Source organism: Mobula birostris, chromosome X, assembly GCF_030028105.1.
Source record: "Mobula birostris isolate sMobBir1 chromosome X, sMobBir1.hap1, whole genome shotgun sequence".
Taxonomy (NCBI): Eukaryota; Metazoa; Chordata; class Chondrichthyes; order Myliobatiformes; family Myliobatidae; genus Mobula; species Mobula birostris.
Genome location: NC_092402.1, coordinates 36,380,288 through 36,393,679, shown reverse-complemented (window position 1 = coordinate 36,393,679; position 13,392 = coordinate 36,380,288). Strand labels below are relative to the sequence as shown.

The 13,392-nt window shown below is 41.1% G+C and overlaps 1 protein-coding gene across 1 annotated transcript in view; it reads right to left on the bottom strand.

The window, feature by feature from the left end:
- Positions 1-13,392, bottom strand: part of LOC140191425 (all-trans-retinol 13,14-reductase) — a 46,966-nt gene that overhangs the window by 14,518 nt on the left and 19,056 nt on the right. Inside the window, 4 exon segments of the mRNA XM_072248839.1 lie at positions 7,866-7,974; positions 9,853-9,995; positions 11,066-11,185; positions 12,961-13,158. Coding sequence (XP_072104940.1) covers positions 7,866-7,974; positions 9,853-9,995; positions 11,066-11,185; positions 12,961-13,158 — 570 coding nt within the window.

Below are 13,392 nucleotides of genomic sequence, written 5' to 3'. Positions count from 1 at the left end.
GGTGGATTCAGTATATAGAGCAGCTTTTTGAAGATAATAGAGGGGAACCCCCAGCTATTAAACACCCTAATTCTGGCCCACCTTTTACCAAAGAAGAAATAACTAAAGCAATGAAAAGCATGAAACATGGTAAAGCCACTGGACCTGATGAAATTTCAGTGGAAATGATACAAGCCCTAGGAGATCTGGGCATAGATATTCTTTTTGAACTGTTTAATGGCATATATGAATCTGGTGATCTACTGAAATCAGTATTTATAATTCTGCCAAAAATTCCTGGAACTATTGACTGCAAAAATTATAGAACAGTCTTATGAGTCACATAATAAAGATTTTGTTGAAAATTGTTCTGAGTCGAATTAAAAACAAGTTAAGACCAGAAATTTCTAAACTGCAATATGGGTTTATTGAGGATAGAGGAACTAGGAACACAATTTTCATACTACGAATGCTTTCAGAAAGGGCAATTGAATATCAAAATGATTTCCTTTTATATTTTATTAATTTCACCAAAGCATTCGACAAAGTGCAACATGAAAAATTATTTCAAATTCTCGTTAAGCTAAACATTGACAGAAAAGACCAACAACTGCTTCAAAATTTATATTGGAACCAAACGGCGGTGGTAAAAATTGATGATAATATAAGCAGTTGGACTAAAGTTCAAAGAGGAGTTAGACAGGGATGCATTGCCTCACCAGAATTGTTTAATATCTATAGTGAAATGATTCTCAGAGAAATAGAAGACCTAGATGGGATAAAAATTGGACATACAATCATCACAGCAATATGTTGTTGATGTTAACAACAAAAATTGTTGTTAACATCAACAATATAAGATATGCAGACAATACCACCCTAGTAGCAAGTGCTGCAGAAGACCTACAAATCCTCCTAGATAAAGTAGTACAAACAAGTGCAGATTCTGGTCTAACCATCAACTGTAAAAAAACAAATGTATGGTAATATCAAAACAGCAGGATACTCCCAACTGCCAGTTGTACATCGGTAACCAAGAGATTGAACAAAAGACCAGCTTTAATTACCTTGGTAGCTTTATATCACAAGATGCTAGAAAAGTAAAGTAGAAATAAAGAGAAGAATTGCCATTGCCAAAACCAACTTCCAAAAAATGAAACCCATTTTTACCAACAGACACATTTCTATGACAACAAGGCTTAGGCTACTAAAATGTTACATCTGGTCAATCTTGCTGTATGCTTCCAAAATATGGACTATAACACCAGAACTCCAAAGAAACCTAGAAGCAACAGAACTGTGGTTTCTTAGAAGAATGCTGAAAATATCATATAGACATTTTATTTCTCAGAGTAGGAGAGAGGCCAGACTGCGCAGGCGCGTGACGTCAGCCAGCTGAGCACGAACAGTTTAAAAAGAAAACCGCCATACCCAGTGGGCAGCATCGGAGCGGGCTGCGGAGTGAGAGAGTGCAGAGTGAAAGGGCTTTGGCTCAACAGGCTTCGGCGGAGACGGGAAGAGGCTTCCTGCAACCGTTGAGTCTCATAGTAACGGAGTAAGTTACAGTTTTTTGGTATTTAGTACAAACAGTAGCATTAGAGGTATGCATCTAGGATTAGTGTTGTGCTTGGAGTGCCAGATGTGGGGACCCTGGGAGACTCCCGGCCTCCCCAAGGATTACATCTGCACCAGGTGCACTGAGATGAGGCTCCTGAAGGACCGTGTTAAGGAGCTGGAGATGGAAATTGATGACCTTCGGCTAATTAGGGAAAGTGAGGAGGTGATAGATACTACCTATAGAGAGGTAGTGGATAGCACCCCTGTGACAGTCCCCCTCAGAAGTCGATAATTCATTTTGGATACTGTTGAAGAGGTAGACCTGACAGAGGAGGACCACAGTGAACGAGAGTCTGGCATTCTGCCCAGTGCCGAAATCAAGAGAGCAAGAAGAAATGCGGTAGTTATAGGGGATTCCATCGTAAGGGGGACGGACAAGAGATTCTGCAAGCCGGACAAGGATACCTGGATGGTGTGTTGCCTCCCTGGTGCCAAGGTACGGGATGTCTCAGATCGAGTCCAGAGTATTCTGAGGAGAGAGGGCGAGCAGCCGGAAGTCTTGGTACATGTTGGTGCCAATGACATAGACAGAAAAAGAGAGGAGGTCCTGAAGAAAGATTACTGGGAGCTAGGAAGAAAATTGAAAAGCCGGACCTCCAGAGTAATAATATCAGGATTGCTGCCTGAGCTGCGCGCTAATGATGGTAAGAATAGCAGAATTAAGCAGATGAATGTGTGGCTAAGTAACTGGTGCAGGGGGCAGGACTTCAAATTCTTGGATCATTGGGATCTATTTTGGGGGAGGTATGACTTATACAAAAAAGATGGATTACACCTGAACTCAAAAGGTACTAATATCCTGGCGGGATTGTTTAATATAGCTGTTAGAGAGGGTTTAAACTAAGTTGGCAAGGGGAAGGAAACCAAGGTGTTAGGGTCGAAGAAGAGGAAAATAGAAATAAGTCAAAAATACTGTGCAGCAAAGATGGCAAGAAGGACAGGCCAGTGAATATACAGGATAATTTGCTGCAAAATGGAAATATAGCAAAATCGGCAACAGATACTGATCTAAATGTACTGTACTTAAATGCACGCAGCATTAGAAATAAAGTGGATGACCTTGCTGCACAGCTGCAGGTTAAAAGATATGACATTGCGGCCATCACCGAGTCATGGCTAAATGATGGATGTGACTGGGAGCTGAATATCCAAGGATACACAGTGTACAGGAAAGATAGGAAGGTAGGTAAAGGGGGTGGTGTGGCCCTGATGGTAAGTAACGATATCAAATCAATAGAAAGAAGGGACATAGGATCAGAAGAGGTAGAATCCTTATGGGTAGAATTAAGAAATGGCAAGGGTAAAAAGACACTAATAGTAGTTATATACAGGCCTCCAAACAGCAGTCGGGATGTGGACTACAAGTTGCAGCTGGAAATAGAAAAAGCATGTCAGAAGGACAATGTCAAGATAATTATGGGGGATTTTAATATGAAAGTGGATTGGGAAAGTTGGAAAGGTAATGGATTTCAGGAGAGGGAGTTTGTAGAATGCCTACAGAATGGCTTTTTGGAGCAGCTTGTTCAGAAGCCCACCAGGGGACCGGCTGTTTTGGATTGGGTGCTGTGTAACGAACCTGAGGCGATTAGAGAGCTAGGGGTAAAGGAACCTCTTGGAAGTAGCGATCATAATATATTTGAGTTCAGTTCCAAATTTGAAAAGGAGAAGCTGGTATCAGGTGTATCGATATTTCAGTAGAACAGGAGAAATTACAGTGGTATGAGAGAGGAACTGGCCCAAGTCGATTGGAAAAGTAAGCTAAATGGAGGGACAGCAGAGCAGAATTGGATGAAATTCCTACAAGAAGTAAGGAAAATGCAGGAAAAATATATTCCAAGAAAAAAGAAAATCATGAATGGAAAAATGGCACAAATGTGGCTAACAAGAGAGGTTAAGGCAAAAATAAAAGCAAAAGAAACGGCGTACAAGGAAGCAAAAATTAGTGGGAAAAAATGAGGACTGGAAGACTTTTAAAAACTTACGGAAGGTAGCTAAGAAAGTCATTAGGAAAGAAAAGATGAATTATGAAAGGAAGTTGGCGATTAACATAAAAAAGGATACTAAGAGTTTTTTTAAATATATGAAGAGTAAAAGAGTGACAAGGGTAGATACGGGACTGATTGAAAATGATGCTGGAGAAATTATAATGGATAACAAAGAGATGGTGGAGGAACTGAATGAGTATTTTGCATCAGTCTTCACAGTGGAAGACATGAGCAATATACCTGATAGCCAGAGGTATCAGGGAATAGAATTAGGTACAGTCAAGATTACTAGAGAGAAAGTGCCTGGGAAGCTAAGTGGACTAAGAATAGATAAGTCTCCTGGTCCGGATGAGGTGCACCCAAGGGGTCTGAAGGAGGTGGCTTTGAAGATTGTGGGAGCATTGGAAATGATCTTCCAGGAATCAATAGACTCTAGCATGGTTCCGGAGGACTGGAAGGTCACAAATGTAGTTCCGCTATTTAAGAAAGGAAGGAGGCAGCAAAAAGAAAATTACAGACCTATTAGTCTGACATCGGTAGTTGGAAAGATATTGGAGTCAATCCTCAAGGACGAGGTTATGAAATACCTCGAGGTGCATGACAAGATAGGCCGAAGCCAGCATGGTTTTATGAAGGGAAGATCCTTCCTCACCAACCTATTGGAATTTTTTGAGGTAATCTCGAATAAAATTGACAAGGGAGAGGCTGTGGATGTTGTGTATTTGGATTTTCAAAAGGCCTTCGATAAGGTGTCGCATATGAGGCTGCTTAATAAGATGAGAGCCCATGGAATTATAGGAAAGATATTGAAATGGATGGAGCATTGGCTGATAGGCAGAAAGCAAAGGGTGGGAATAAAGGGATCCTATTCTGATTGGTTGCCGGTTACTAGTGGTGTTCCGCAGGGGTCGGTGTTGGGGCCGCTTCTTTTTACGATGTATATCGATGATTTGGATTATGGATTAAATGGTTTTGTGGCTAAGTTTGCGGATGACACCAAGATAGGTGGAAGAGCAGGAAATGTTGAAGAAACGGAAAGGTTGCAGAGAGACTTAGTCAGTTTAGGAGAGTGGGCAAAGAAATGGCAGATGAGATACAACGTTGACAAATGTACGGTTGTACATTTCGGAAGAAGAAATAATCAGGCAGATTATTATTTAGATGGGGAGAAAATTCAAAAATCAGAAGTGCAAAGGGACTTGGGGGTCCTCGTGCAGGATATCCTAAAGGTTAACCACCAAATTAGATCGGCGGTAAGGAAAGCGAATGCTATGTTGGCATTCATTTCAAGAGGAATAGTGTATAAGGGTAAGGAGGTGTTGATAAGGCTCTATGGGGCATTAGTGAGACCTCATTTGGAATACTGTGTGCAGTTTTGGGCCCCCTATCTTAGAAAGGATGTACTGATGTTGGAGAGAGTTCAGAGAAGATTTACGAGGATGATTCCTGGAATGCAGGGGCTATCGTATGAGGAGCGTTTGTTGGCTCTTGGATTGTATTCATTAGAGTATAGAAGAATGAGAGGGGATCTCATAGAAACATTTCGAATGTTGAAAGGGTTGGACAGAGTAGATGTGGAAAGGTTGTTTCCCTTGGTGGGTGAGTCTAGGACAAGAGGCCATAGTCTTAGAATTAGAGGGTACCCAGTTAAAACAGAGATGAGGAGAAATTTTTTTAGCCAGAGAGTTGTGGATTTGTGGAATTTGTTGCCACATACAGCTGTGGAGGCCCGATCATTGAGGGTGTTTCAGGAGGAGATTGACAGGTATCTAATTAGTCAGGGTATCAAAGGATATGGGGAAAAAGCCAGAAATTGTAACTAGATGGGTGAATAGTTTAGCTCATGGGGGAGCTGCGGAGCAGACTCGATGGGCCGAATGGCCTACTTCTGCTCCTTTGTCTTGTGATCTTGTCTTGTCTTGTGAGATAGGGTAACTAATGAGACAGTACTCCAATGTGCCCATACAAAAAGATCATTAATGAGAACATTAAATAAGAGAAGCTTAAATTCCTGGGCCATGTCATCAGAAAGGGAATGCTTAACATTACAAGGCTGTATGCCTGGGAAACGCGGAAGAGGAAGGCAAAGAAGAAAATGTATGGGCACTGTGAAAGAACTAACAGATCTAAGTGTGTGAGATATCATTGACGCTGCGTGGGATCATTCGATGTGGAAAGCTATGATCGCCCAAGCGTGTAACGTGCAAGACACATGAAGAGAGAGATTCTACATGCACAACATCCATACAAAAAAAGGATAGTGTTATATGTTGATATTTATGTTTAATGTGGTAGAAGGACAAAGACCATGCTCTACACCCAGCTGCCTGTGGCATGGAAATGAACCAACGTTCTAATACAGTGAATAATAAGGTGGAAATTCAGAGTAACAGATAACTAGAAGAACTCTGCTCATGTTGCTCAGTATGTAGAACCGATTGCCCCAGACCGGGGAAAAGCCTATCGTTATGGAAACTCACCAGACAGCCCAGACGGCGGTCACAGATGGAATTTCAATCTCTTTCTGGGGAGTGGTTCAGCAGCTACTAGTTGGTGCTTATGCACATGGCTCTTCCACACTGCTCCCACCAACTGATTGGCTTTTTTTTTGCCCTGAAAGATGTAGGAAGGCCTTCAGTTTTGCTGTATCTGCTGTGAAGATTGAGCTCATCTGTGAAGCCCTCCATATCAAAAATGTTGACTCTCAATTTTACTTTACTTTATTGTCGTAAAACAATTGATACTAGAACGTACAATCATCATAGCGATATTTGATTCTGCACTTCCCGCTCCCTGGATTACAAATCCATAGTAAATATTAAAAATTTAAATTATAAATCATAAATACAAAATAGAAAAATTGAGAGTAAGGTAGTACAACAAAAACCGAGAGGCAGGTCCGGATATTTGGAGGGTACGGCTCTGATCCGGGTCAGGATCAGTTCAGCAGTCTTACCACAGTTGGAAAGAAGCTGTTCCCAAATCTGGCCGTATGAGTCTTCAAGCTCCTGAGCCTTCTCCCGGAGGGAAGAGGGACAAAAAGTATGTTGGCTGGGTGGGTTGTGTCCTTGATTATCCTGGAAACACTGCTCCAACAGCATGCAGTGTAAAGTGAGTCCAAGGACGGAAGATTGGTTTGTGTGATGTGCTGCGCCGTGTTCACGATCTTCTGTAGCTTCTTTCGGTCTTGGACTTACAAATTTGCAAGTTTCTCTGCAGAATGGCCCAAAAAACCACTGGAGATCAGTAAACAAAAGCCGTGCAAAGCATGGCATACCAATTGGATGCCATTTATTGCTGCAGATCGAAGTTCAGAGTGACCTTTTCCCTGAAGCTTGGCATGGTAAAATGAAGACATTGTATGCTTAAAGATAGCACTGCAGGGTCAGTGTAACCTTTCCTCAACAGGAGGGCATGCAATAGGGAGAAAGGAAAAACTAGTTTAAAATCAACATAAAACTTGATGATTGTATAAAAGCTTCCTTAAGCGAGCCTTGAAAAGAATACAGCAGCCTAAATGTAGCCAGTAAGAATTTTACAAACCACATAAAGCGAGCCTCACATTTTGGGAGAGTAGATGTCTCTCTACTATGCACAGGGAAGGTTTGTTCAATCCACACTCAGTGGCCACTTTATGAGGGATCTCCTGTACCCAGTAAAGTTGCCGCTGAGTGCAAGTTTATGGTTTTCTGTTGTCATAGCTCATCCACTTCAAGGTTCAATGTGTTGTGCATTTGGAGATGCTCTTCCGCACACCACAGTTACTGGATAACATGTGGTTATTTGAGTTACTGTCACCATCCTATCAGCTTGAATCAGTATGGCCTTTCTTCTCTGACCTCTCTCATTAACAAGGTATTTTCGCCTACTCACTAGATTTTTTTTTTTTTGTTTTTCTCACCATTCTCTGTAAACTTTAGAGACTGTTGTGCACGAAAATCGCAGGAGGTTGGCAGTTTCTGAGATACCCAAACCACTCAGTCAATCATTCCATGGTCAAAGTCACTTAGATCATACTTTTTCCCCATTCTGATGTTCAGTCTGAGCAACAACTGAACCTCTTGACCATGTCTGCATGCTTTTGTGCATTGAGTTGCTGCCACATGATTGGCTGATTAGATACTTGCATTAACGAGCAGGTGTACAGGTGCACGTAATAAAATGGCCACAGTGTGTACATATCCATGCCTATCCATGTATCCTTCAAATACTTAATGATTATTTAATGGGTCTCATGCTCTGTTTGTCCGCATAACTTCCTCAGCACACATTGCTGATAATTACCTGGATGTCGTTCCTTCCAGGTGAAATCCTTGGCGGATGGAAAGGTAATGAATAACATCGGAATAGATTTGATAAATTCCTCCTTGCTTGCTGAAATGGTGTGGCTCATCTTGAAACATACAACTCAGGAATAGAAACAATATTTTACTTAGTGATACAGCGTGGAGTAGGTCCTTCAGACCCTTTGAGCCACGCTGTCTGAGTAATCCCACAAACCTGATTAACCCTGACCTAATCACGGGACAATTTACAATGGCCTACCCAGTCCGACTTTGGACTGTGAGAAGAAACCAGAGCACTGGGGGGAAACCCACTCATTCTACGAGGAGGATGTACAGAGACTCCCCACAGAGTGGCACTGGAATTGAACTCCAGACTGCCCTGAGCTGTAATAGCATCGCACTAGCCACTATGCTACGATGGTGCCCTGTCGAGCCCTTTGCCCAATACATTTAATCATTTTCAGAACAGCTTTGGAAATGTTTGTGATTTCAGGTAAAGTGGTTCCACTTATTTTCAATGAGAAAAGTTAGAGGTCTGACATCTAGTTATACCTTCTCTGAAACAGAAAGGAGTATGCTGGAAATCTGAAACAAAAACAGCGAATGTCATAAACGTTCAATGGGCCAGGCAGCATCTTTGAAGAGGGGCATAACGAAATGTTTCAGGTCAATGCCCTTTAATCAAAGCCAGAAATTGGAGAAAACAAGTGAATTTTAAGTGATGCGGGGTTGGGGGTGTGGGGGAGAAGGTAGAGGCAATGAAGGGAATATTATGTTCGGGTGGACTCCAGAGTTGTGTATGTAATAGAATTGTTTATGGCATCATGTAATTAATATAGGAATGAGGGTGTTAAGATAGAGAGAAAAGAAACAAGTGGAAATGGTGAACTCTCCATGTCAGTTGTTCCCACCCACCAGCTTCCTACTTATGTGAAGGGAATTTCAAGGCAAGATGTCTGTGACCTGGTTGGTGAGGACCATGGGACACAGGGTCACCCATCCATGAAATGTTTAGGCACTCTATTGTGCCATGTAATTTTCAGGTGAACATTGTGTTGATACTATCAAAGAGTTTGAATCACACCAATAAATGATATTATGATTTAAAATGAAACTTTAAACACAAAATACACTTAAATGATTAATTACGTTTAAGGTAATGCAAAAAATATAAATTACCCTTAATATACCTCCTTCCCTCACAACCCTTCCTCCCCACAAAATAATGTGCTGGTCCAAAGAATTCCCCACCAGGGCTATGGGAAATTATAGGATGGCATCACTCAGTTGCTAATTAAGTTTGGAGTAAAATTAGAATGACCAACTCTGATAGTTAGGGGCTTCTATAATCACACATGCTAAGATAGGAGTCACAAACCTCCAGGAATTACATGGGGAACTGCTAGCATTTCTCAGGAAAATCCAGACCTTTGGAGATGATGGAGGAAGGCTTAAAGGGGGAAGAAAGGGGTAGAGATGCAATACATTTTAGGAAAGAAATTCTAGGTATAGGAACTGAAATGGGTGAGTGTTGCATGAAATTTTGGGGTGGGAATGCCTTTACAAGTGCTGTTTTATTGGGCGTATTTGCAATCGACACTGGTGTACTCTGTTGTGACACGTGGCCAAGTGGTTAAGGCATCAATCTAGTGATCTGAAGGTCGCTAGTTTGAGCCTCAGCTGAGGCAACGTGTTGAGCAAGGCACTTAACCACACATTGCTCTGCGATGACACCGGTGCCAAGCTGTATGGGTCCTAGTGCCCTTCCCTTGGACAACATCAGTGGCGTGGAGACTCGCAGCATGGGCAACTGCTGGTCTTGTATACAACCTTGCCCAGGCCTCAATCAACATCAAAAATCGATGGACAGCTGAAGAAGGTGTACTCTGCAAAATAATGTTGCATTCCCCAGCACAACCCCTACCATCACTTTCCTTCAATCATTTACTGCCATTGGGACTGACATAGCTGGATGTTGTAGTGACTTACAGCTCATCCACATTGTTGTTTTGATAAATCCAATAACTGGTTGCCTTCAATCCTAACTCTTCTTCTGTACCTTTGAGACCAACGAAAACAAGGAATGATCTCATGCTGTGCTGCACCATGTCAAGTTGTGACTGAATGGCTACATGAGGTAAAAAAAATACTGATCAACATTCACGGGTGAAGCCTGACACCCATACTCCTGTATCCTGTGGTTACCTGCTCCAAGACTGTATGGTGGATCTTGCTGGCACAGACCATCTTGAAGTGAGGCACTGAGCATTGGCAGGACCTTAACAGGTGCGACCAATTCCTTCAGTCCATTAAACCAAGCCCTGCCCACAAAACTGAGACATAGGAAGTTTTGCAGATGCTGGAAATCTCGAGTAACACACACAAAATGATGGAGGAACTCAGCAGGTCGGACAGCATCAATGAACAGTCGACATCTCTGCCTTTTTCCTTTCCAGTCCTGATGAAGGGTCTGGGCCCAAAATGTCAACTGTTCATTTCCCTCCATAGATCCTCTCGATCCGGCTGAATTACTCTAGCATCTTGTATGTGTTGCTGCCCACAAAATTCCTCAAGAAACCTGTGACACTCAGCAAAGTCTTACTGTATCACAGTCGTTATTGGATGTCAAGGGTGCATGACTTCTCAATGTTTCTAAATGTCCCTAACATTGATCAACATTTAAAGACAACTAACAATAACATAAGCAATCGGGAAATTTAAAAAATCCTATCTTAAAAAAAATCTCTTAAATAAAATACTCTGAATTCTTTTAAAAAGGCAAACACAAACAGTTAATAATCTATCTTATTTCATTCTTAGCTCTCTTCTTCACAGCTATGCAATTTCCACTTAAATACATAGATTTGCAGATGCTGGATCAGGGCTATTTCAGAGTAGAAAGAGGCAGTAGATTGCCTAGTGCTGAGGAATGGCAGCAAGCTCCTGTTCCACTGTTGGACTCCTATAGAGATCCTAATGGTAGGACGCAGTCAGGAAATGTCCAGTGGAACACAGCTACAGTACATGCAGGAGAGTGTCTGGACCTTCCAGTGCTAAGAAGTTTGCTTATAAATGATAATTAAGCTATAAAGGTTGGCTGTGCTGCAGGGATGATAAGTATAGATATTCCAAGGGAGGAAAATTCCTGATACAATAAGATGTGCTTGCCACAGGTGATAAAGTAGCTTATCCTCTTACCAGGTTTGGCTTGGATTTCTTTTGGTAAAAGATGCTCATAGGTGTTGTATATTCCAGCATCAGAGATCACTGAAGGTGCATAAATACATATTTCCCCTTGTCCTTTATTGACGGCCACACCTACAAGAATTTAAGGTTATAGTAAATCAAGTTCACAAAAATATTATAGCTGTTGATAATATTTTCTTTAAAATTAAATTCTGCAAGGATGAAGAGATCAACTATAATGAAAACTGCAACTTTCAGTCTTCTGTAGCTCAAACTCTTGATCGATATTAGCCATGTAGGTGAAAACTCTAAGTGCATATGAGATTGTTGGTGTGAATGTGAATTTTCTGAGAAATCAGAAGACCTGACCTTCCAACAGTGTAGATGGGAAGCCATTAACAGAATAAAAATGGATTAAGGAAATAAAATCTTTCCATTATGTCCATTAAATCTGATGCAACGAATGCCTCTATTTCATTTATGTTTACATGGTCTGTGGAAAACATTTCCAAATAAGTGCCTGGAACACACACACAAAATGCTGGAGGAGCTCAGCTGGCCAGTCAGCATCTATGGAAAAGAATAAACGGTTAACCCTTCATCAGTACTGGAAAAAAAGACGGTCTTTTTCAGTACTGCTCAGATGTTCTCTCTATAAATCTACAGAGCAATTTGATCAAGGGGAATTTCTCAATGTCAAGTGCTCAAGTCTCTTACACTATAAACTTACAGGGTATAGAGTAACTTCACTCTTTTACCAAACTGCTCAATATCATTCAAATTTTTCCTTTTAACATGATCATTTTAAAGATTTAACTATTCCTAATATTCCCTCTCATGAATATGTTTCTCTGCTCTGACAGCTATATTTAAGGCTGAAAAGTCAGCCTTTGAGCAAAGTACCAGGAGAATCCAGGTAATCTGTCTACTCAATATTAAAATAAAAGTCAAGGATAAGGAGTAGAAATACCAATGATAAAATGGTTAGGTTTTGGACTTCCAAAGTGAAAATCAGAGTTGCATTCTTAGTATTTGTTTCAATTTCTCATGCGAGTGAAAAGCTGTCCATTTGAGCAGGATAGCCTCCAGATGAAATGCAAGTACTTCTGAGATGAAGAAGGAATTGTCCATTTGACAGGACCAAAGGTAAGTAGGCCATTTAATACACATAGATTCATGAAGGCTACATTAGACCATAAGACCATATGATATAGATCATAAGATATACATACAGAATTTGGCCATTCAGCCCATTGAGTCTGCCCTGCCACTCAATCATGACTGATTTATCTTCCTTCTCAACCTGATTCTCCTGCTTTCTTCCTGGAGGTTTATGGCAGGGAGTTTCTCCCTTTGCCGCCTGCTATTGGGGGCTCGGGGGGAGTCGATCGACTCGGGGCTTTGAGACTTTTTTTTACCGTGCCCATGGTCTGTTCTTTATCAAATTATGGTATTGTTTTGCACTGCTGTAACTATATGTTATAATTATGTGGTTCTGTCAGTGTTAGTCTTTGGTTTGTCCCGTTTTCTGTGATATCACTCCGGAGGAACATTGTATCATTTCTTAATGCATGCATTTCTAAATAACAATAAGTGAGGACTGAGTGTTCTCATAATCTAAAATCTGACACACTTACTAATCAAGAACCTATCAACCTTCACTTTAAATGTACCTAATGACTTGGCCTCCACAGCTATCTGTGGTAATGAATTCCACAGATCCACCACTCACTGGTTCAATAAATTCTTCCTTATCTCTGTTCTAAAGGGACATCTGGTCCTTGACTTTTCCACTGTTGGAAACATCCTCTTATGTCCACTCTACCTAGACCTTTCAACATTGTTCTTCCGGTGTGTGTAGGAAGGGTCATAGAAGAGGTAATAGAAAGGATTGGCTTTAAACTCACCACAAGCTTTTCCATCTTCACTAATTAAGATTTGTTGCACACGAGCACACACAAGAACAGCTCCACCTGCTCTCTGGATAACTGGAATACAATGAAAAGCAATCTGGCTGGTCCCTCCTTTGGGATACCATGCTCCACGCTTATAGTGGAGTACCAGTAATGCATTCATTACAAAGCTGGTGTCTTTGGGAGGAACAACTAGAGAGGCAAAGGGACTGTGATTTTTCCCGTAAGTAACCTGCACATTCATGCAATAATTTTGTTCTTTCTGAAATCATTACTCCAGTAGCATAACATTGCAAGCATATATTAAACTCCACGATAGAACAGAATTGCAAATTGACTGGAGTTTTAGGTTACATCCACAGAAAGGATTTGCTGATCGATTTCTCATCTTCAGATGATTATATTTAGAAATATAATATAATAATA